Source organism: Sorex fumeus, unplaced genomic scaffold, assembly GCF_029834395.1.
Source record: "Sorex fumeus unplaced genomic scaffold, SorFum_2.1 ptg000098l, whole genome shotgun sequence".
NCBI lineage: Eukaryota > Metazoa > Chordata > Mammalia > Eulipotyphla > Soricidae > Sorex > Sorex fumeus.
Genome location: NW_026606155.1, coordinates 45,901,467 through 45,926,221, shown reverse-complemented (window position 1 = coordinate 45,926,221; position 24,755 = coordinate 45,901,467). Strand labels below are relative to the sequence as shown.

At 39.8% G+C, this 24,755-nt stretch overlaps 1 protein-coding gene across 2 annotated transcripts; it reads right to left on the bottom strand.

The window, feature by feature from the left end:
• Positions 1-430: 430 nt before the first annotated feature.
• POLE2 (DNA polymerase epsilon 2, accessory subunit) lies at positions 431-23,726 on the bottom strand. Of its 2 annotated transcripts, XM_056134154.1 has the most exons (19): positions 23,659-23,726; positions 21,035-21,135; positions 19,878-19,953; positions 17,758-17,835; positions 17,519-17,612; positions 16,916-16,990; positions 16,192-16,275; positions 14,109-14,165; positions 13,469-13,517; positions 12,706-12,778; positions 10,801-10,973; positions 9,571-9,660; positions 9,088-9,142; positions 8,110-8,169; positions 6,223-6,300; positions 4,136-4,244; positions 2,477-2,653; positions 1,375-1,442; positions 431-523 (listed from the first exon to the last, which is right to left on the bottom strand). In XM_056134154.1, the coding sequence occupies exons 1-19, from the start codon at positions 23,724-23,726 to the stop codon at positions 505-507; spliced, it is 1,584 nt and encodes a 527-aa protein (XP_055990129.1). In that variant the 3' UTR covers positions 431-504. The 2 variants fall into 2 exon arrangements, with proteins under 2 accessions (XP_055990129.1, XP_055990130.1); XM_056134155.1 differs by lacking the exon at positions 17,758-17,835.
• Between the last annotated feature and the right edge of the window lie 1,029 nt (positions 23,727-24,755).

Here is a 24,755-nt window from a genome sequence, read left to right as displayed (position 1 = left end):
AAATAAAATTATAAAAAAGGGGAAAAAAAGATACAAAGTCTTTAGTTCAGGCTCTTTGTAATTATTAAGATTACTCCTATATTGAACACTCTGTACCTCTAACAACTTTTTGTCATTATGAATTCCTTTTAGGCTGTCAAACTTTTTGTCAGAAGATTTATGTCAAAATTGAGTCTGTCATTTCAGTGACACAAATGCTAAGTATGGGTTGTTAGTGATTACACACTCAACAGCAGAACTTGCTGCTTTTCAAAGTTAGAGATGAAAATATGCTGAAATGTTTTTTCCATGAAACTTTATAAAGTACACTATCAATAATAATTATATCAAACTTTATAAAATATAAACATTATAAAGTTTATTGTAATTTTATGGTAACTTAATATCTAAATTACATAAAATACAAAACTAAGAAAGTTGATGAATTTATTTATCAAAATTACATAATATACAAAAAAGAGCAGAAAATCGATGAATTTATTTCTTCAGATGGTCTTTAAGAACTCAAAAACCTTGAAGTTTGCTGTAAACAAAATATTTATAAAAATAAACATTTTAGAAATTTGTTATTGTACATTTCTTTGTTGGGGGGTTGGCAGAATTGGGTGATACTCAGGGGCTACTCCTGGTTCTGCACTCAGGAATTACTCCTGGTTATGCTTGGGGGACCATATGGGATGCTGGGGATTGTACTCAGTTTGGTTGCATGCAAAACAAATAGCCTACCCACTATACTATTGCTCTGTTATTGTACATTTCTAAATATTTAATTATAATTAATTTTAAAAATAGGTCAGTACATTGTTCCAAATTTGAATGGGGACACAATAATAAATAAGTCAGTTTCACATTCCAATTCTGTTCTCCAAAAACAACTGTAGTAACAATAAAGATGATGTAATCCTGGCTGTTTTATTTTGAGAGAATTTGGGGCCATATACAGTATAGTTTGGGGGATACTCCTGGCTCTGTGCCTGGGGATTGATCCTGGTGGTGCTCAATGGATCACCTGGTGCCAGGATTGAACTAGGTGGGCAGCAAAAATAGGAGGCCCTGCTTCACTCTGACCAATACTGAATGCCTCTGAAGCAGCATGGCCCCTGAGTGAACCCTGAGCACCATCAGATAGAGCCCCCAATCAAACAAACAAACAAAAAAACACATTATTGGTGGAATCAAAGAGACAGTATAGTGGGTAAGACCCACTCAGAAAGTTTTCCTGAATAACCTAGTACACACAAAATAACCACAACAGCGTCTTATCTAGAAAATTCCCAGTGGGTCACAAAATATCAGCACACCCACAGGCCATCTTATTTGTAAGCGAATAATTCTAAGGGAAAGCTATTTCTCCTATTTTTGTGGCACACTTACCTGTCTTCTACAGTCTTACTGGAAGGATAATAAACCTTGAATGAAAATCCACTTCTTGGAAATGAGCCCTTTGAAGAGAAAAAAAAAATGAATGTAAGTGAAGGCTTTTTAAAAAATAACTGCTATTTTTTCTGTAATATTTCTTGCCCAGGACTTAAATATTTGTAAAATGTGACTATAAAACAATGAGAAAAAAATCTATGTGATCATTGTAGAGAAGGTATCACTATAAGTATTTCCACTTGAAGCAAAATTCTTTCAAGTCAGAGATAGGACAGTGTAATGCTTAGGAATGCCTCTATCAGAATTAAGAAATAAACTTTATTGTGTGGTGCTAAGTATACATAAATACATTCAAACTTCATGTGTAAAAAATCTCCCTGTCCCTCTCCAGTGAAATTTTGGATTTGCTGTCCTTCCATTGTGCCCTCAAAGTAAATGAGAGCAATTAACATACATAAGTCTCAAGTCTTGACTGGACTAGTTGTCTATCAGTCCTGGTGTCACTGGCACTAACTCAATGCCAGATCCATCTCAACAATGTGACTAAGTATCAAGAAGGGATAAAGCAGTGTCCAAAACAAATTAAGAGGATAGGTGTTGGAACACGTATGGAAATAAGTATAGAGTGTTCATGTCTAGCAATTTTATTTTATTTTATTTTTTGTTTTTTGGGTCACACCCAGCAATGCACAGGGGTTACTCCTGGCTCTGCACTCAGGAATCACTCCTGGCGGTGCTCAGGGGACCATATGGGATGCTGGGAATCGAACCTGGGTTGGCTGCATGCAAGGCAAATCACTCTACCCACTGTGCTATTGCTCCAGCCCCATGTCTAGCAATTTTATCTGAAAGTAATTCCAAAAATATCCAAGATTCTTGAAGAGAAAAGTACCTGCTTGGATTTGTAAATGTTCGTGTTTTTTGTTTTTTACAGAAGACATCATATTACTTTATAATCATATTCTAGATTTAAGAAACTTCCGTATGCAACTTAATTCAGTTTCATTAATAGTCTATTCTACTTAAATAATAATTTAATTATTTTAAAGACAATATTCGAAGACAAATTATGACTATATCACATTATTGGCATTCTTACAGGGTTTATGCAGAGGCATTCAGTATTGGTCAAAGTGAAAGGATCGTATTTGTCTGCAATGACAAGTAGATCAGGCACAGGATACACTCGCAAAGCGAAGTCATATGCCCAATACACCGGGCATACATAAAGAGGTAGAGGAGTGAGGTGTCCTTGGGATAAGATGGTCTTTACAAACTACAAAAGAATGATACAAAAGAAACTTCAGTCATCTGAAAAGTTACAATAGCTAGTAAATAATTAAATACTACTTCCCAAAAAGACCAAGAAAATTTGAGAAACAATTAGGAAGATGTCAAATTATAGAATCTGGGAAACACTGATAGAAAATGAGAAAGTTTGCTCTTCAGCCCCGTGTTCTCTCTTGAACATGAAACTTGCTCATCTCAGTTTCTTTGCTTTCTTTCCACTCTAGAGAAGAAGCCTGTGTTCTCTCTTGAACATATACTTCTCCCTCTCTCTCACCCCTTTTATCTTTCTAAATGAGTTTCAATAAAAAACTAGCTTTACACACATACACACACATAAACCCCCCAAAAATGAATTGAACTCTCTCCAGCGTTCTAGAAAAAACCTAAGACTGCTCAGTTAACACTAGATACGATAAAGCTACTCCCCCATATTGTCATGTTGGAACAGTTATACTTCTAGCCATATGATGAATTCATTGCAAATTCTATTAATCCAGATAATGTCATCCTTTAAATAATACCAAGAAAAGACAATTAGCGATATAAACTTTAAATATTATAAAATAATACAATAATGTGTACAATCTAACTCTAAACTTCTCAAATGGGAATACATGTAATCAAGGATTGACAACTATCTTAGAGAACCTTTAAACTAAGGAACAGCCAATATACATACTCCTGATGCAAACTTAGTCATTCTGAAATATATAATATACATATAAACAGTTAAGGAAAACAATCATACTTTCTTTTGTTTGTGGGTCACACCCAGCACTCAGGGCTTACTCCTGGTTCTCTGTTCAGGGATCACTCCTGGCCGGCACAGGGGACCATATGTTGTACTGGGGATGAAGTAGGGACAGATGCATGCAAAAGACTCCTACCTGCTCTACTAGCTCTCAAGCTCCTCTACATATATTTTAAAGTATAAGACATAAATTGTACTTATTTATTTTTTAGGTTTTTCCATCGCACCCAGCAATGCTTAGGGGTTATTCCTGGCTCTGTGCTCAAGAATTACTCCTGGCAGGCTCAGGAGACCATACGGGATGCCTGGGATTGAACCTGGGTCAGCTGCATGCAAGGCAAATGCCCTACCTGCTGCACTATTGCTCCAGCCCCCAAAACATAAATTTTAAAGGCAAAACAAGAAAATTTAATGATCCTGGGCTATCCTCTGGTCATTAAGAGATATTTTAGAGAGAAGTTAAACTTTAGTAACAAAACTTACTGACAACATTTTTAATTTTTTTCCCCCAAACTATTTTGAACTATAAACATAAAAATGCAAAAAAGCATTAATCAGCTTAAGAAATTCAATAGAGGCTGGAGCAATAGTGATTCTTGAGCACAGAGCCAGAAGTAGACCCTGAGCGCTGCTGGGTATGGTCCAAAAACCAAAAACAAACAAAAAATTTAATGCAATGCAATATGTAAGGCACTTTAATGAAGAATGATAACTTACATGATTAGGAATATCCAAATTGCTGCTAGGAAAACGAACACAGTTTCTACACATTTTATTTACTAAGTCTTCACGAAAGACAATAATTTCTTGTGTACAATATTGAATTCTGAAATGGAAACAGCTGAATTAGAAAAAACTGAAATAATCAGGACATCTTTTTATGACATCTTATTATCTCATTCCTACTTTGGACAAACTTGCAGGCTATCGAATGTAGCCTGCCCACAGGGCAGAGTCTGGCAAACTCCCTGTGGCGTACCAAATATACCAAATACCAGTAACAATGATGGGTCTCATTCTCCTAAAGAGCCTTGAATATAATCTCAGGGCTAGGATGAAAGAGACGTTACTGGGGCCTGCTCCAGGCAATCGACGAATAACAGGATGATGAATGATGAATGAATGAATTTTAAAGGCTAAAATGCTTTACGTGGGCTGGAGCGATAGCACAGCAGGTAGGGCATTTGCCTTGCACGAGGCTGACCCTGGTTCGATCCCCGGCACCCCGTATGGTTCCCCAAGCACCCCCAGGAGTGCAGAGCCAGGAGTAACTTCTGAGCATCGTTGGGTATGACCCAAAAAGCAAAAATAAATAAATAAATAAATTTTAAAAATTCTTTACAAAACAAAATATTCCTGCTTTCTATTGTCTCCACAGGAGTGATTCTGGAGTACAAAGCCAGGAGTTAAGCCCTGAGCACAGCTGGGTGTGCCTTCCCACAAACCAAAAAAAAAGAGAAAGAAGAAAGCTAGTAATTAGGGCTAGAGAAAGTTGCAGAGGATTATAGAGAAGGAAGTATAGATTGGTGACCATATTACGAATATAACCTGAAGCCTTCCTTTAAATTTTTAAGTAGAGACCAAAGAGATAGTAGAGAAAGAGAGAGAGAGAGAGAGAGAGAGAGAGAGAGAGTATAATGGGTAAGGCACTTGTCTTGCACCCAGCAAATACAGGTTTTATCCCTGGAACCCCATATGGTCCCTTAAGCACCACCCTGAGTTCAGAATTAGAAGAAAGCCCTGAGCACTACAGGGTGGGGCACCAAAACCAAACTACATAAATTGGGAAATTTATGAGTGGGTAAATGAATACATGAATCTGTAATTTGCAAGAAAGGTCCGAGTTAAAGATATAAATATGAGACTTATCAATACAAAGATAGTATTTAAAACCAGGGGCCTGGATAAGGTCACCAAAGAAGTAAGTACAGGCAGAAAACACAGAAAAACAGAGGACCAAGGGTATTTTTTCAGTAAGAGACTGACTCCAGTAGGAGGCACAGAAAGTATTTATGTGTATAATCTTCATTGTCCCCTTGGAACTTCTTCTTACAGGATGTATGAGAATGACTTTTTTTTTTCTTTTTGGGTCACACCCAGCGATGCTCAGGGGTTACTCCTGGCTCTGCACTCAGGAATTACTCCTGACGGTGCTTGGCAGACCATATGGGATGCCAGGGATTGAACCCGGGTCAGTCGTATGCAAGGTAAATACCCTACCTGATGTACTATCACTCCGGCCCCAAGAATAACTATTTTTAAATTGATTATTCAAGCTTCTAAATGTATTATTAAGAAACTATTTAAATAATTAAAATATTTTAAAAGATTTTTTTTGTGGGTGGGATCACACCCAGTAATGCTCAGCGATTATTCCTGGCTCTGCACTCAGGAATTACTCCTGGCAGTGCTCAGGGGCCCAAATGGGATACTGGGATCGTACCCAGCAGCCACATGCAAGGCAAATGCCCTACCCATTGTACTATTGCTCCAGCCCCAATATTTTAAGTTTTAAGAAACTAAAAGAAATTTTTACTTTTATTGTCAATCAAACTTGAGAGATCTGGGCTGGAGTATAGTACAATAGTTAGGGTGCTTGCTTGCAAGCAACTGACCCAGGTTGGAACCCTGGCATCCCAGATGGTCCCCAGCACCACCAAAAGCATTCCCAAATGCGTATCCAGGAGTAACACCTGAGCTCCGCTGGGTGTGGTGCCCCCTGCTCTGTTAAAAAAAAATTTAGAGATCATTTTTCAGAATCAAATTAAGAGGGACAAATAATAAAATGAAATACTAATATTTACCTGCAGGGATTAGTAGTAAAAACTGAAAATGGTACTCGTTGTCTGAACTCATTAGTGATGCTTTCAGCAAGTGGAGGCCTATAAAACAAATTATGTAATACAGTGTATACTTTAAATTGCACAAAATTTTGTTTACTGTTTCAGGGAGATCATTGAACGGGCTGAAATATGTATTACCTGAAGAGACATAGGTTTAATCCCCAAAACTACATGGTGCCCCAAGCATACAGTCAGAGGTAAATCCTGACCACACACCAAATAGGGTCTCAAAACCAAAACAACCCCCAAATTTTGTATAGTATTGCAAATATTTGAAAAACTTGCCTTTATGATCATCTAATCTTTGATAAGGGGGCAAGAAAAGTGAAGTGGAGCAAGGAAAGTCTCTTTAACAAATTGTGTTGGCAAAACTGGATGGCTACATGCAAAAAAGTAGGCTCAGATCTCTGCCTAACACCATGTACAAAAGTAAGATCAAAATGGATTAAAGACCTCAACATCAGACCGGAATCCATAAGGTACATTGAAAACAAAGTTGGCAAAACCCTCCATGACATTGAAGCTAATGGTATCTTCAAAGATGTCACACCACTGACCAAGCAAGTAAAAAAAGAGATAGACAAACGGGACTATCTTAAACTAAGAAGCTTCTGCACCTCCAAAGAAACAGTGACCAAAATACAAAGACAGTCTACAGAATGGGAAAGGATATTGGCTGAATACACATCTGACAAGGGGTTGATAAAAGGATATACAAAGTACTGTTTGAACTCCACATGAAGAAAACATCCAACCCCATCAAGAAATGGGGCGACAAAATGAACAGAGACTTTCGTAAAGAAGAAATCCGAATGGCTAAAAGGCACATCTACGTCATTAATCATCAGGGAAATGCAGATCAAAACAACAACGAGATATCATTTCACACCACAGAGACTGGCCCACATCCAAAAGAACAAAAGCAACTGGTGCTGGCGTGGATGTGGTGAGAAAGGGACCCTCCTTCACTGCTGGTGGGAATGCCGACTGGTTCAGCCCTTTTGGAAGTATGGTCGATTCTTAAAAAATTAGAAATTGAGTAGTATAGCTCCCATTTGACCCAGCTATACCACTCCTGGGAATATATCCCAGAGAGGCAAAAAAAGTATAGTCAAAGTGACATCTGCACTTGTTTGTTCATTGCAGCACGGTTTACAGTAGCCAGAATCTGGAAAAAACATGAGAGCCCGAGAACAGATGACTGGTTAAAGAAACTTTGGTACATCTACACAATGGAGTACTATGTAGCTGTTAGAAAAGATGAAGTCATGAAATTTACATACAAGTGGTACTACATGGAAAGTATCATATAAAGCGAAATGACTCAAAAAGAGAGGGATAGACATAAAAAGATTGCATTCATCTGGGGAACATAAAGTAACAAAATAGGAGATTAACACCCAAAAGTGGCAGAGATTAGTACCAGGAGGTTTGCTCCACGGCTTGGAGGCCAGCCATACATAGTAGGGGAAAAGGGAGCTCAGATAGAGAAGGGAGCACCAAACAAAGGGTGTTGAGAGGATCCTCCCAGGATAGGAGAAGCATGCTGAAAGTAGACTATAGACTGAACATGATTGCCACTCAATGCCTCTTTTGCAAAACACAACACCCGAAAGGAGAAAGAGAACAAAAGGGAATGCCCTGCCACAGAGGCAGGGTGGGATGGGGGGATGGGTGGGAGGGATACTGGGACCCGTGGTGGTGGAAAATGGGCACTGGTGGAGGGATGGGTATTTGATCATTGTATAATTGAAACCCAAGCAAAAAAGTTTGTAAGTCTACAACTGTACCTCATGGTGTTTCACTAATAAAAATTGAAATAAATAAATAAATAAAAGAAAAACTTGCCTTGGTAGTATAGAACCAAATCCAGGATCCTCTGGGCCAGGAACAAACACGAAACGACTACTGTAGCAAAATTCAACATAATTCATTAAAAAAAATTAACAACATTCCTAGTAGTATAAAAAAAATCAATTGCTTTAAATTAAAACATGCAATTTAAAATTTTTTTCTCATTATATTTCATTAGATGAACTACTCCCATTCTCCACACACTGTTCAAGAGATCTGTTTGTGATAATGGAAATATTTTCTCTCTGCACTAATTATATTTGAACTGTAGCTAGCATAAGTGATGTACTATATCTTAAACATTATTTAAATTTATATATTTAAGTGTAAAAGGACATATGTGGCCAGAGACTATCATTAAGTGAAGCTTTAGACCCTCTGAAAAATGTCAGTAAGAAATTAAAAAACAGTCCGAGTGTATGCTTTGCAAGTGAAGGCCTGTGTTTGGCACCACTTGGTCTCTGAATACAACCAGGAGCTCCCCCTGCGCTGATACAGACCCTGAACACTGCTAGGTGCCATGCCAAAAGATCTTCACCCAAAGTATATACATATATGTGATTGACATTATTACTTTTCCTTTATGGGGGGCAAGGGGAGTGGGAATAGAGAGAAATGGGGTGGTTTGAGCCACACCTGGCAGTGCTCCGGGCTTCCTCCTGTCTTTTGCACTCAGGGGTCATCCCTGGCAGGCTTGGGGAACCATATGTGTTTTAGGGATCAAACCTGGATAACTCACATGCAAGGCAAACACCCCTACCGCTTATCACTCGGGCCACTCCTTTTACAGTTTGTTATGACTTTAGTACAGTGTAATGAACACCAGCAGAAGGTCAAGCTAATTCTATCTCCTGGGTATATTAGTTTCCTCAACCTTTAAATTTAATAATTACTGACAAAGGATTCACTTTTTAGTTGTTTTTAAAAAAATAAGCCCGTTTAAATAAAAAACAGAGAAGTAAAAATCATTACCTTTGATGAATATTTGGATGTTCACATATTATATCTGCCAAAGCTTTTAGGGAATCTAAAATTTTAAACAAATATTTAATTTGTATATACTGCACATAAAATTGTATTACATTTGATTAGCTCTAACCCTACTTTGACAAAAAAAATATTTAGCATTAAAGCACTGTCCTCCCGTTGTTCGAGCGGGTCCAGTAACATGTCCACTGTGAGACTTGTTACTGTGTTTCGCATATCGAATATCTCATAGGTAGCTTGCCAGGCTTTGCCATATGGACGAGATACTCTCGATAGCTTGCCAGGCTCTCTGGGAGGGGGGAGGAATCGAACTGGGTCCGGCAGGTTGGCCGCGTGCAAGCCAAACCCCCTACCCACAGTGCTATTGCTCCAGCCTCCCCCCCACCAAAAGAAAAAAATTACAGGCAATTTTTTTTAACATTTTACTTTCAGTAAATATAGAACACTTGTTAAACAGTCCCTTAATACCTTTCAAAGCTTGAACTTGGTTTTTCCCATATGGAGCAGATGAAAAATTACCACATAGTATAAAACAGGTTGGAGGTGCTGGTGAATAACCTAAAACATGAAAGAATAAATATAAATTCTCTAGTATAGAGACCAGGTTTAAAACAACATAAACTTGCCTTTCTGCCATTATAATAACATTCATTTATTTTCAGTACTACACACCAGGTAGTACTGAAGGCTCAGGGATTACTCTGGAGGTGCCTGGACAACCATATGTAGGGCAAGGAATCAAACTTGAGTCAGCTGCATGCAAGACAAATGCCTTTACCCACTATACTATCTCTCTGGCCCTAATAAAAATATTTAAATAACTTGCTCAGGGGCTGGAGCGATAGCACAGCAGGTAGGATATTTGCCTTGCACATGGCAGACCCAGGTTCAATTCCCAACATCCCATATAGTCCCCTGAGCACCGCCAGGAGTAATCCCTGTGCATCGCCAGGTGTGACCCAAAAAGCAAAAAAAAAAAAAAAAAAACCTTGCTCGTCAAATAATAGTAATCATAGTTCTCACTATTGAGTACTTACAAAGTGCTTATGTCCTACAGTGAATTAATCCTCACAAAATGCCTATATGCTGAATATACCCTGCCCAGGGTTATTGGCTGTTAAAACGCAGTTCTCTCAGACTTGAAGCTCTTCCTTTTTTCTTTTTTGGAGGGGGGGTTTGTTTTCTGTTTTGGGGTCAAACCTTGCAGTGCTCATGGCTTACTCTTGTCTCTAAACTCAGGAATCACTCCTGGTGGGATTGAGGAATCGAACCTGGTTGGCTTTGAGCAACACAAATGTCCTATGTCCTATTCGATGTACTATTGCTATACAGCCCCAGACTCCAAGCTCTTAATCTCTTATTCTCTCTTAATGTACTTAAGACTAATTACTATTCATTATAAACATATATACACAGTTATTTTTCAAATGTGAAAATTAAGTCTTTTAAGATGAACTTACAAGCTACCTTACTTCTGAGTCATAGTAATATCATTACCAGGTATGGATTCCAGTTCTCACAACCTGGGAAGCATGTGCTATACCACTGAATCACATCCCAGGTCCCTAGATCAACTTAAAACACATAAAATGATTGTGTGTGTGTGTGTGTGTGTACTATTCCTCCAGCCCCAAAATAACTGTTGTAAGACATGATCCCATATACGAGTTTTAAAAGAAAATAAACAATGATACTTACCAGCAAACATGGTGTTAAGTTTTTCCAATACTTCTACTTGGTCCAACCAAACATCAGATACAAAAACAAACATGGCATCTTTATTCTCATCTTCTAATTGTTTGAGTTTTGTAGAACTTTTCACAGATGTATTAGAAGGCCCTCCAAAAAAATTAATATTTCCATAGTATGCCCTAGGTAATTAAGTATTATACATTATTATCTTCTATGTTGTCTTCAAGATTGGAGATAATTTTAAAAATAATTTTACAAATCTAGATAATTTATAATAATACCATTTTCTCATGTAAATAATACCACAAAAGTATAGTCTTTGTAATGCCTACAAAGTAAACACATTTGGGACTAGAAATCCACTGTGCCACTAAGCATAAAGCCTGGGCTTGATTTCTAGCACTGGGGGAAAAAGTTAAATGTTCTAAAATAAGAAAGGAAGCAAAACAAAAGCAGAAAATATTTAAATGGTAGGTTATATCTGTGTCTTTAAAAACTGAGTGAAACATACAAAAAGGTCCTATGTAACTGAAATTAGGAAAAATAGGTATGCAATTCAACAACACCTAGTAAAAGACTCCAAAATAGTCAATGGCCTGACTAAGCAATTCCACAACTAAAAATCTATTCTAGGTTTGGGAAGATAACTCCAAGACTGAAGAACATGCTTTGTGTAGGAGTCACAAGTTCAAGTCATTTTATAAATATACACACACATACCGAATTTTTAAGAAATCATTTTTTAAGGAATTAATAATGTCTGTGAAAACTAACCTATATCCCAGAATGGAAAAGTGGAGAAACTTAAAGTTTCTCAAGAGAGAAGAAATCAAGGTAAAAATCAAGGTAATTATGAGTTGGAGTTAATTCTTTTTTTATTATTTTTTTTTTTTGGTCACACACACCTGGTAATGCTCAGTAGATACTCATGGCTTTGCACTCAGGAATTACTCTTGGCAGTGTTTGGGGGACCATATGGAATGCCAAGGATTGAATCCAGGTTAGCCGCATGCAAGGCAAACGCCATCACTACTGTAAAATTGCTCAGGCCCCTAAAGTTTATTCTTGTTATTCACTGTAGTTCTGTTACTGCAAATACTGCATTAGGAATACTGAACCTTTTATCCTAAATAAAAAAAATATATATATATATAATACATATATGCAAGCATCAGAAAGACATGATCTTAAATCCTTTAAAAAAAATTCCAAGAGTTTATTTTATTTTATAAAAGAGAAAATGAGGGGGCTGGAGCAATAGCACAGTGGGTAGGGCGTTTGCCTTGCACGCGGCCAACCCAGGTTCAATTCCCAGCATCCCATATGGTCCCCTGAGCACCATCAGGAGTAATTCCTCAGTGCAGAGCCAGGAGTAACCCTTGTGCATCGCTGGGGTTTTTTTACAAAAAAAAAAAAAAGAGAGAGAGAGAGAAAATGAGGTTCATAATCAGAAGTGTTTAGTGTATTACCTTTGTCTGCCCCATTAACATGAGTAAGAGTTGGAATTCAAACCCTGTTCAAAACTCCGAGAGTTGGGCCAAAGAAATGATAGAGGGGTTAGGGCATTTGCCTAGTATGCGGCCAACCTTGGTTCAAATCCTTGAAATCACATATTGTTCCAGTGAGCACCACCAGCAGTGATTCCTGAGTGCAGAGCCAGGCGAATGCCCTGAACATGGCTGGGCATGGCGTCACTGCCCCCCCCACCCCCCACCCCTCACAACATCAAAACAGAGTAAAGGCCAGTGAAGCTGGAGTCAATCTGCCAGCTTTCGCATGCATATAAAGCCTAAATTTCTAGATCTCATTTTTCGCTTCTCTTTCCATTCTGACACAAAGCCTGATAATATTTCACAAGTATGATTACCTATATTACAAAGTTCCTAGAGTTCAATTTAAACATGTTTATACCTAGTAGTATTAGAGGGTTCAGTGGGTGGAAATCCAAATGCATTAACATGAAACACTTGATCTTCAAACCAACCTGAAACAAAAAAGGAACAAATCACTTTTATTTATCTTACTCTTCTGAAAAGATAAAACAATGAAACACAAACCTGTTATGACAGGCTATCATCTCATCCTGGTCCACTAACTACAGAGGGAACCAGTCTGACTGAGCTACAATGTAACTTCAGATTTAGAGATGTCTCAGTTCTACTTAAGAAGTTTTCACTAAATAAAAATAGATCCAGAAATGAAACTTTTTTTTCCTTGGCTTTTGGATCATAACTGGCAATGCTCAGGGGTTACTCCTGGCTCTGCACACTCAGGAATTACTCCTGGCAGTGATCAGTGATCCATAATATTTCGTTAGGCTCCTAAAGAAAACCCAGGCCAATGAGCAATCAGGTTTTTTTTTTTTTGTTTTGGGTTTTCAGGTCACACTTGGTAGTGCGTGGACCTATTCCAGACTCAATTCAGTTTGGTTCTTGAGGGTCATTCCCCACAGTGCTCCAGGGGGCCCTGCCAGGTCAGGGATGGAACCTGGAACTCCCATATGCAAAGGCTGTGTTGTGTGTCAGTCTTTTGAGCAATCTCTTCCTTCAGTTATTTTATTATGAAAACTATGCATAATCAGTGTTCTCCCAAATTACATTACGATACTATTCTTAAAATTTAAAAATGATTTTGGTGTAGAATGACTTAGACAAGAAAAAAATGAAAGACTTACCTTCTGCTAAGACAAAACAGGACTCTGTGTATAAACCACTATGAAACTGGTACACAACAGTCAAAAAAAATCTATTTCAATAATTGAGGTAGTGATGAAGTCAACATACATTTTGAGGCCAACAGGACTGTTAAACAATATATTCAGAAACTTCACATGTGAAACTGCATGGGCCGTGACTTTTGTAATAAAAGTTTTAAGTTCAAAATGTCTCCAGGTCTGATTCTAAAAGCCTGCTAATACTGTCAAAACAGATCATTATCAAAATAGAATAAATTTCCTCAGGGATCTAAATGGATTCTCCCAACTAAAGGGAAATGAAAAATGTTTCTTTTATTTTTTTTTTTGTTTGTTTTTCAGCCCACCTGGCAATGGCTCAGGAATCACTCCCAATGTGCTCAGACCACCAAGTGGTACCATGGATAAAACCAGGGTCTACTGCAAGCAAAGCATGCGCTCAGTCCCATCTCTCTGGCCTTGTGGCTTTTACATCATGTCTCTAAATTCAACACTACCACCACAAATATAGAAGTTATACTGGAAAAAACAATAAGCAGACTTGAGAATGATCTGTATTCAGTTACCCCAGTTTATGTAACATAGATCAAAAAAAAAAAGAAGGAAAGAAAGCAAAGGATATAGCTTTACTGAGATCTACTTGCACTGTTCCTGTTGGATCTTCTAGAAAATATTTGCCCTGAAAAAAATATATATGTCCATATCAATCCATGTACTACTACAACAAAATTAAACATTGAACATTTTGGCAACAGAATATAGTACAGACTTCAGTGAATTTAAAAAAATATATGTAGTTTCTAGGCCAACTTTCCCTTTACTAGTTTGGTGAACTCCAATCAATCACTTAATTGAGATTCAGACTCTCTGTCAGTGTTTGGGAATGACCATTAAAGATCAAGTAATGCAAATACTTGCTGGCTTCCAAAGGAGCACCTCTCCACGTAGCTTCACCAAAGAGTCAACAGCACCTCAAAAGAACAAGGGCATGGTCTGCTGCTATGCTTGTTCAGAAACCCAATACTGTCAATTCAACCAGAAACCACAACCTAATTTTATATTATATAAACTAGTCCTACATACACCTTCTTGATATCCCAAGAAACCAAAAACAGATGAAAAAGTAACTTGTGCCTAAGGTACTCAATGAATATATTCAAAGAATAGTCAACAATAGTCTCTGGTAAAGGCCCTCCCGTTGATCGTCGATTTGCTCGAGCGGGCCCAGTAACGTCTCCATTGGAGACTTTGTTGTTACTGTGTCTGGCATATCGAATACTCTCGGTAGCTTGCCGGGCTCTCCGAGAGGGGCGGAGGAATCGAACTCGGGTCGGCCATGTTGGCCGCTTGTAAGGCGAACGCCCTACCCGCTGTGCTATCGCTCCAGACTATAAAATCCAGCTCCCGGACGAGACCAGTGCAGTCTCCTGCCCCTGCGCCTGGCTGTTCCTCCCCGGGGTCCCTTGGAGGGAAGCGGGTTGAGCTTTCCTCCCCGCCCTGACCAGGGCTCCGGCAGCCGAAGACCTCCAGGACCAGCCACCATCATGCTGAGACCACTCTCCGCACACATGAAGGTACTGGCAGAGGGACAAAGCCACGCGGGTTCTGGGGCCAAGATCTCCAAGCCTACTCGGATTGGAGTCGAGCATCCTCCACCCAGATCCTCCAAATTCCAGTAGGCGGGGGTCACACCCACCACCTGGCCCCCTGGCGCCGTGTAATCCCATCAACGGCCAAGACTCAGAGACTATAAAATCCAGCTCCCGGACGAGACCAGTGCAGTCTCCTGCCCCTGTGCCTGGCTGTTCCTCCCCGGGGTCCCTTCCAGGGGAGCGGGTTGAGCTTTCCTCCCCACCCCGACCAGGGCTCCGGCAGCCGAAGACCTCCAGGACCAGCCACCACCATGCTGAGACCACTCTCCGCACACATGAAGGTACTGGCAGAGGGACAAAGCCACGCGGGTTCCAGGGCCGAGATCTCCAAGCCTACTCAGATTGGAGTTGAGCATCCTCCACCCAGATCCTCCAAATTCCAGTAGGCGGGGGTCACACCCACCACCTGGCCCCCTGGCACCGTGTAATCCCATCAACGGCCAAGACTCAGAGACTATAAAATTTAGCTCCCGGAACCACGCAGCCGCATTTGCGGCCGCGCGACATCTTATCAGGACATCTTTTTATGACATCTTATTATCTCATTCCTACTTTGGACAAACTTGCAGGCTATCGAATGTAGCCTGCCCACAGGGCAGAGTCTGGCAAACTCCCCGTGGCATACCAAATATGCCAAATAACAGTAACATTGATGGGTCTCATTCTCCTAAAGAGCCTTGAATATAATCTCTGGGCTAGGATGAAAGAGACATTACTAGGGCCTGCTCGAGGCAATCGACGAATAACAGGATGATGAATGAATGAATGAATGAATGAGTCAACAATACATGAAGTGAAGAATATATTCTGTACTCTCTACAAGTGTTATAAGTAATCAATACTTTAGCATTCCGAAGACTGAAAATAAAAGTTTGATACTATCAAGTTTATTATTTATTTATTTTTGGCTTGGGGTGTCACACCTCGCAGTGCACAGGCTTACTCCTGGCCATACATAGCACCAGGGATTGAACAAGAGTCAACTACATGCAAGGCAAGCCCTTTAACCTCTGTGCTACCTCCCCAACCTTAATGGTATTATATTTTACTTACCTCCCTCAACTGAGTTATCATTCCAAGAACTATCACATCTCCAATTTTGGTTGTACTGCCCAATAAAGTTTCTATTGTTTTAAGCTAAAATAAAGCAAAATAAACTATTAGAGATAGGAAATTTTCTTTTAAGAAACTAATAAGTAAATGTTGCATTTGCACATAGAGTAGAAAATCAAATAAAATTCAGAATTATATATATATATATATATTTTTTTTTTTTTTTTGCTTTTTGGGTCACACCCGGCAATGCACAGGGATTACTCCTGGCTCTGTGCTCAGGAATTACCCCTGGCAGTGCTCAGGGGACCATATGGGATGCTGGGAATTGAACCCGGGTTGGCCGCGTGCAAGGCAAACGCCCTACCTGCTGTGCTATTGCTCCAGCCCCCTCAGAATTATATTCTTATTGTACAAAAAGCTGTATGATGGCTTGGAAGAATTATACCCTAAAGAAACACCACATCAACTCTGGCCTTTGCCAATGACTGAAGTTTCGTATCACATTCTGAATCATGATAAGTACATTTGTTTTCAAATTTGTGGGACCCAAGACACATGGTATGGTCGTGATGTATATTATATGCCTATCACGTATGGGAATATACAGCTCAGTTACTTAGTTAGAAATCAGTGATTCAATTTCAGTTAAAGTTCAATAAATTAGATTTAAGCAATAAATATTAAACCTCCACCCTATAAATAATTAGGGTAATGCTCTAACCTGGAATTTGCTTCCACTTTCATCAGGATGAGACCCGATCACTGGAGGAGTAAATAATTCATGTCTGTGTGTCCTCTATAAAGAAATTAATATTCACATGAAATATTAATGCACATTTAAAACTAAGCATACCAAACAAAAACAAAACAAGAAAACCCAACAATTAAGCAGTACCGTGATCAAGGGCTGTCTTTAAAGTAATGTTACAAAACTGAGGTGAACAATGTCTACTAAAATGCTAACTAAAAAAATGTTTAAATCCCTTACAGTTAGTAGATAATACAAGGGTTGGAGATAATAAAGAGGTTAATGCTCTTGTCACATGCAGCCCTAAAAATAATAATTAATTTTTTAAAAAAGAAAACACCAATTAAGCACAATCCCTGGCTTATCAAAAGTAGATGACAAACGTTAACTACTATTTTTATTATTATCATTATTGTAAACGGATATGTTTCTTTTTTTATTTCTGTATCTCCTTACATGGTTTCAAGCTGAGATCAGTAATAGTCTAACAAATGACAAACTTTGAACTACAAAATTTCAACCTTTAATTATCCTTAAGTCTTATCTAAAGCTAAGACCATGCCCTTCCCCAATTACCTGGTGTAAAATGGTATAACGTTCACGAAACAGCTCTGCTTTATCTCTTGCTGTTCCAAATAAACTTGGTGGAGGTTGGTTGGTCAGTAATAGACTAGAAAAAAAGAAACATTCATTTATGACTATCATAATCAACAAGATAGACCAAAAATGAAACATGAGATGATATACCCTCTAAAAATGACATTCATGTTTAAAATTATTTAAAATTAGCTTAAAATCAATAATTGTACACTTACGGAAGAAATTTTTTTCTTTCTGAATTGTACACAAAGCGTGGAATATCAAATGCTCCTATGATATTGAAAATATGTTCTCTGAAAAACATCCCACAAAAAACACAGACACAATTTACTAAAACATCATTTCAGGTGAACGTGACATTTGCAATATAATAATGTTTTATTATATATACATATATATTTTTCACCAATCATATATAAAATCTCTTATAATGCCAAAATATAGGGATAATAATTTTAGCTTTCCTCAAAAGATAAATGCATTACCAATACTCTCAAGCAAACAACAATAACAACAAAAAAAAATCAAGTTGAAAGACAAGTTGGGTGCTTGCCTTGCAAGTGGCAGACTTGGGTTCAATATCTGGCATTGCCTAAGGTCCTCTGAGCACTGGCAGAAGTGATCTCTGAGCATAGAGCAAGATGTGAGCATCATGAGGTATGGTCCAAAAATCAAACAAAACAAGAAAGTTGTCTAACATCTAGGAACTAGAGAGGCAGTTCAACAGCCAGAGCACATGTTTTGCATGGAGAAAGCCCAGGATTTCCAGCACCACCTTGTCCCCTGAACACTGTGAGGAGTGATCTCTGAGCATCGAGGCAGGAATAGTATCTTAGAACTTCCAGGTATAGTCCACAAAGCAAAAAGAATATCATGTTAAAAAAGAACATTTATGTATAAAATACACATCACATCTTAGGGACCAGAGCAATAATATAGTGGATAGGATCTAGCCTTGAATACAGTCAACCTGGGTTTGATCCATATGATCCATACGATCCTCAGAGCCTACCAGGAGTAATCCCTGAGTGCAGGACCAGGAGTAAGTCCTGAGCACTGAAAATGTGCCCCCCTTACACACACACACATACACACACACACACACACACGCGCGCGCGCACACACACAAGTTTTAAAAAAACTCTTCTTCTATATGTACAAATATATATTATGTACCTTTATTTTATCAGTTACAATATTATTAAAGAATAAGATTCATTTCAAACATTGTTTTTTTGGTTTATTTCTTGGTTGTGGGCAACACTTAGTAGTGCTCAGGGCTTACCCCCTGCTCTGTACTCTGGGATCATTCTAGCAGGACTCAGAGAATTGTAGGTGGTACTGAGGATCAAACATGGGATGGCTGTTTGCAAAGCAGCTGCCTTAGCAGCTATATTATCTCTCCCTTTGAAAGAATTTTTAAAATGTTTACAGCATCACAGTTGTGTAAGGCCATGAATTAAATCCCTGGCACAGCAACAAAATAAAAATTAAAAATTAAACCAGTATTACATAACTGTTTCAACCTTTAAAAAGTAAATAAACCACCTTCCCTTTGATCCCTGGCACCTATTATAATAATATATTATAATGGGGTTGGAGCAATAGCACAGTGGGTAGGGCATTTGCCTTGCACGCAGCCAACATGGCCGACCCAAGTTCGATTCCTCCGCCCCTCTTGGAGAGCCGACAAGCTACCGAGAGTATCTCGCCCTCATGGCAAAGCCTGACAAGCTACCCGTGACGTATTTGATATGCCAAAAACAGTAAAAGTCAATTTGCTGTGAGATGTTACTGGTGCCCACTCAAGCAAATCGATGAACAACGGGAGGACAGTGTTGTTATAATCATTATACATATATGTACATTATAATAAAATAAGTACTCAGGACTAGGGATGTAGCTTAAAGGTAGCTCAGAAGAATACATATCTTACATATGTGAGGCCCTGACTTCCATCCCCAGTATCACATACACAAAAATTAAATATTAAAAAATAAAGCATTAAAACCACAACACCCAATAAGAGAGAACAAAAGGGAATGCCCTGCCACAGAGGCAGGGTGGGATGGGGGTAAGGGGGGTGGGAGGGATACTGGGATCCGTGGTGGTGGGAAATGGGCACTGGTGGAGGGATGGGTATTTGATCATTGTATAATTGAAACCCAAGCACAAAAATGTGTAAGTCTGCAACTGTACCTCATGATGTCTCACTATTAAAAATTTTTTAATAAAAAAAATAAAATAAAAAATAAATTAAAAAAAAAAAGCATTAAATAGCACCTCTAAAGAGTAGCTAAAGGATACCAGGGAAGAGCTTCTCTTATCTACATACATTGTTTCATCTACAGACTGGCTGCATTCCTGGACTGCTGCTTCCACTACAGATCTTTCAATCATGTTTGATGACACTAAAAAGAAAATTTCAAAATCATATTTTTAAAAGATACATAAAAATCAATTTCCACAAATTGTTTTACAAACACTCCTGTGACCTCCTGGATTTAATGAGCTACATCAGTATAACTTCTTATCACAATTGCTGCTTCAGTAGGCACGGTAATAATAATAGCTAGCCCTGGGGCCAGATGTAAAGTTCATGCCTTGCATGCTTGAGACCTGGATTTCATCCCTGGCATCCACAAAGGAAATAAAAAATAGCTACCGCTTATGCTTCTAGTAAGTGTGTACTATACTCTGTGTGTTACTGTAGGTCATGCTGAGGGTGAAAGGTTAAGTATTGATAAGACATTAAGTATTTAACAAAAATATCCCTGAACAAAGTCTGAAAGAGGAAAGGATGGACTAAAGAGACAGTATAGGGAGTAGGATGCTTGCCTTGCATAGCAGCATACTAGACTCAAGCCCTGGCACCCCATCAGTTACCCTTATCCCTGCTAGGAGTGATCTCCGAATGCAGAGCCAGGAGTAAGCCCTGAGGACCACTGGGTATGGTTTTCCACCCCCACCCACTCACCCACCCACCGCACGGCACACCAAAAATGAAAGAGAGAGTCACCTAGCTTAGTTCTATTTTGTTACCCAAAACATCTGGGAACCCTAATTCAAATAAAACATTGTAACAAGCATGCATAAAAATGAGTGATCATAAAGGAATAAGAGGAATTTATCAAGAGAAGTATAAAAGAAGGGCTGGAGCAATAGCATAGCCGGTAGGGTGTTTGCCTTGCATGCATCTGACCCGGGTTTGATTCCCCCAAGCACTGCCAGGAGTAAATCCTGAGTGAATGAGCCAGGAATAACCCCTGTGCAACACCGGGTATGACCCAAAAAGCAAAAAAGAAAAAAGAGAAGTATAAAAGAGTTTCTGGGAATTGGAGATTACCCCTTGGGAAAAGGTACTGCCACAGGTATATATCCTAACACAGGGACATTCTGATACTGAATCCTCAACTTCTGCTTCAGTCCATGCATATAATGGAAGATGTAGAACTTCTAACAACTTAAGAGCAATCAAAACATATTACTTACAGGGCTGCTTTTCAACTGCATCAATGATCTTATCCAGTGCATCCTCAAGCTCCACTTCACTGATAGACTGGAGAGCTTCTATAAGGTACTTAGTAGCTTCACTGACAAGAGAGGGAATAGAAAGAGGATATCATTAGCAATTAAGTATATAAGTTTTATACAAAACACCATCAAATACTCTCATCAATCTTGCCTTGAAATTAAGATAGTCATTCCTTCCTTACAAATAGTACTTATCTTTCTTGTGCTTACTAAACAGTTTCCTCCTTTTATGTCATCAATTTAAGATTTCTTTTCTATTCTTTTTTTTTTTCCTTTGGTCCATCCGGCAGGTCTTGCCTCTCTGACGGTCGCTGCAGCAGGGATTGCAGCCAGGGATGCAGAATTGATGGGGACTTGAGCACCTGAGCTTCCAGCAGCATCCCCTACCATAGCTGCAACCTTCCTGACCCTTCCTCAGCCTGCCGAGTTGGAACCTGGGCCATGCCGAGACGGAAGTCTTAACCTAAATCTCCTTAAAGCCTCAAAGCACATCCTTGTTCTCAGAAGACCAGTCAGTCCTTATGCAGTCACCACTCCATTCTGAAATTGCTAAGATCCCACATATATACTTTGATCTTACATATGAAAAATGCCCAATATTATTACTTGACATTTGAAACAGAGTTCTGTCTGCCTCAATGTCCTGATCAAAATACTCAAATATATATTAACTTAATAATGCTAAGAATGAACAATCTGCTTATGTAGTTAGTTACATGCTAATCTGTATTTGGAGCATGTAACATGCTTAATATCAATATGGTTGTTAATAGTCATCATACTAACTGTTCTATGGTGTGAACTATTTGCTTATTATTTCATATATGGGTATCACATCTCTCCAGTTTATTGTAGATGATGATCCTTGGGAACTGGAACTGTGACAATCTTAAGCATACTGATGATGGTCCATAAACAAATGTTAAGTGAGTCCCTAACATTGCACACTCTTTGGGTAGATCTTGGCACAGTACTTAGGACAGACCAAAGTCTGTGAAGCTATAGAGGATCTAGTCTCTGCAAATCTCATTAGGTCCATCATCATTTCCTTCCACCTTCTACCTGAAGTATGGGCTGGACCATATGACTTTTTTCTACCAATAGAAACTACCAAGAGTGATGAAACATTTTATTTAATCATGTCTTTTTTCTTTTCAGTTTTTCCAGTCATAACTCCCAGTAGTGCTCAGGTATCCAAACGGGGCCTCCCACATGAAAAGTATACTCAGACTATTGAACTACCCCTCCAGCACCACTTTATCATTATTTAAAAAAAATAAAATTTGGGGGCAGAGAGGTGTAGGTGCTTATCCTACAGGCAGCTGACTCCAGTTCAATCCCTGATACTGCATATGGTCCCCTTAGCACCAGGAGGAGTGATCCTTGAGCTCAGAGTCAGGAGCAACCCCAGTACCCTGGGTGTGGCCCAAATACAAAACAATTAAAAAGGCATCAAGCAAAACATCTACTAGAAGTCTTCTATTAGACTCCTGATAGCTTCATCCCACAGAGTAAGAAACTCAGGATCACCAGCAAAGATTAAAGCCTTCAATTTAACAGTTTTCAGACAACTGAATCCTGCCAACCTAGCAATGGCTCTAGAGCAAATCCCATCCAGTGAACATGAGATGACCTCATTTTGACTGTGGCTGAGGAATCAGCTAAGTCTAACGGAATTCTGACCCAAAGAAAATGTGAGATAATAAGAATGTGCTGTTAAACCTCTACCTTTTGGGGGCTGGAGAGATAATACAGCACACGAGGTATCTGTTTTGCATATTACCTATCTGGTTGATTGATTCCCATCACCCCACATGGACCCCGAGCTCTCCAGGAGTGATCTCTGAATCCAGAACCGTGAGTCACCTCTAAGCACCGCAGGTGTAGCTCAAACCCACTCCAACCAAGTATACACACATACACACACACACACACACACACGCATATATATATATATACATATATAAACAAAAGCATACATCTTTTTTAAAAAAGATTTTATGCTAAAAATCTTGGAAATATTCACACTGTAGAACCAAGGAAATTGGATATGGGCCAAAAGTGCTAAAGAAAATCTTAAAACCTGGAAGAAAAAGCCGCAGATCTAGGAACAAGCTTCAAATTTATCCATTTGTTTAACTCCCTAGAAACTCTTCCGTGACCCAAGATTGCAAAGGCTGGCGGTCCAAAATTTCTCCAATGTATTCAATTGACAACTCCTGACAAGCACCCGGCCTGGTGTGAACGCTCAGGAACTGCATCCAGTAGCGCGGTTTCTTAGGTTTCACACTTTGCACAGGCTGAGACTTCTGGGACAGGGCAGTGTCAAGTCGCAGAGATCAGGAACGGTCGCGGATGTCCACTTCTCACCTGCAGGCGCGCCTTGTCCTGCCCAGTGGGAAGCAACGCGCCGGCCCAGCGCATCATAGGCTCGAGACCCAGACAGACTGACTTGGCCTCCGGTAACTTTCTTAAGGTCGGTGAGCTAAGATCTAACCCCCTCGCGGCGCTTCCGGCGGCTTGGCCGGCCGTCTGGTCCTGACTCAAACCTCCTGCCCTGCAAGCTGCCCAAACAGACTCACCCCCGGAGCAGAAAGCCGCGCAACTTGAAGGCGGAGAGGGCCCGGCTCCGCAGCCGGTCTGTCGCCATGTTCACGTTTTGGCGCCACGGCAGCTGCCCCGCCCCTTCCTGGGATGATCACGCCCCTCCAGGCCACGCCCCACCAGGGCCACGCCCCACCAGGGCCACGCCCCACCAGGGCCACGCCCCACCAGGGCCACACCCCGAGCCGCCCAGCCGCCGCTGTCCCGGATTCTCTAGTATACCGTGCTCCCGGTGCCACCATACAGGTTGGTCCTTTTCAGGGGCTGGCGGTGGCCGTGATCTTTGCAGGCTGATGGAGGAGGTGATCCAATACATTTCCAAGGCCTGACCATCGAAGACATTGCTATTTCTCTCTAATTCGTTCTTTGGTACCTAACTCTTGTTGACTCCAACTGCCCTGGAGCAGCTCCATGGAGAGATCTGTGTGTGGAAAAATCAAGGGCCACAGCCAACAATCTGTTTGCCTTCCGTTATGCCAGCCTGTGTGTGAGCAGTTTCGGAAGCTGTTTCTTCCAGCCTTAGTGAAGTCTTCAGAATGTTGCAGCGTGACCAGACTGTTGACTTTGCACACTCAAGAGAGACTGAACCACCCCACGAGGCTATTCCTAAATTTCAGAACTACAGAAATTGAGATAATGAATGTCGTGTATTTGCTCCACAGAAACTGTGTGAGATAATGTCATGTATTTGCTCCTGATGTCATTCAGGCATCCTGAAAGAGTCTGAATTTTTAATTATATCCTCTAGGAGAGCCTGGCAAGCGACCGAGAGTATCCCGCCCGCAAGGCAGAGCCTGGCAAGCTACCCGTGGTGTATACGATATGCCAAACACAGTAACAATGAGTCTCACAATGGAGACGTTACTGGGCCCGCTCGAGCAAATCGATGAGCAACGGGAGGACAGTGACAGTGACAGTGACAATTATATTCAATAATAACTAAATTATTGTTTAGATGCCATAGTGACAATAATGTGATATATATGGATATCTCTCAGTTTTAGGAAATGAATGGTGACATGGATACTAAAGTGTGCTAATTTTTAGGATGCGCAACTTTCAAAATTCAAAGTAA

What these genes read in the sequence shown, in the direction of transcription:
- POLE2 (XM_056134154.1), bottom strand. Translation starts at nt 23,726, where the DNA reads ATGGCGACAGACCGGCTGCGGAGCCGGGCCCTCTCCGCCTTCAAGTTG. An exon ending in AAGTAGATCTCAGTAAAGCT is followed by an intron (nt 13,518 to 14,108) that starts ATATCCTTTGCT and finishes ACTGTTGTGTAC; the next exon opens with CAGTTTCATAGTGGTTTATA. An exon ending in ACTTAACACCATGTTTGCTG is followed by an intron (nt 9,661 to 10,800) that starts GTAAGTATCATT and finishes TTCATGTTTTAG; the next exon opens with GTTATTCACCAGCACCTCCA.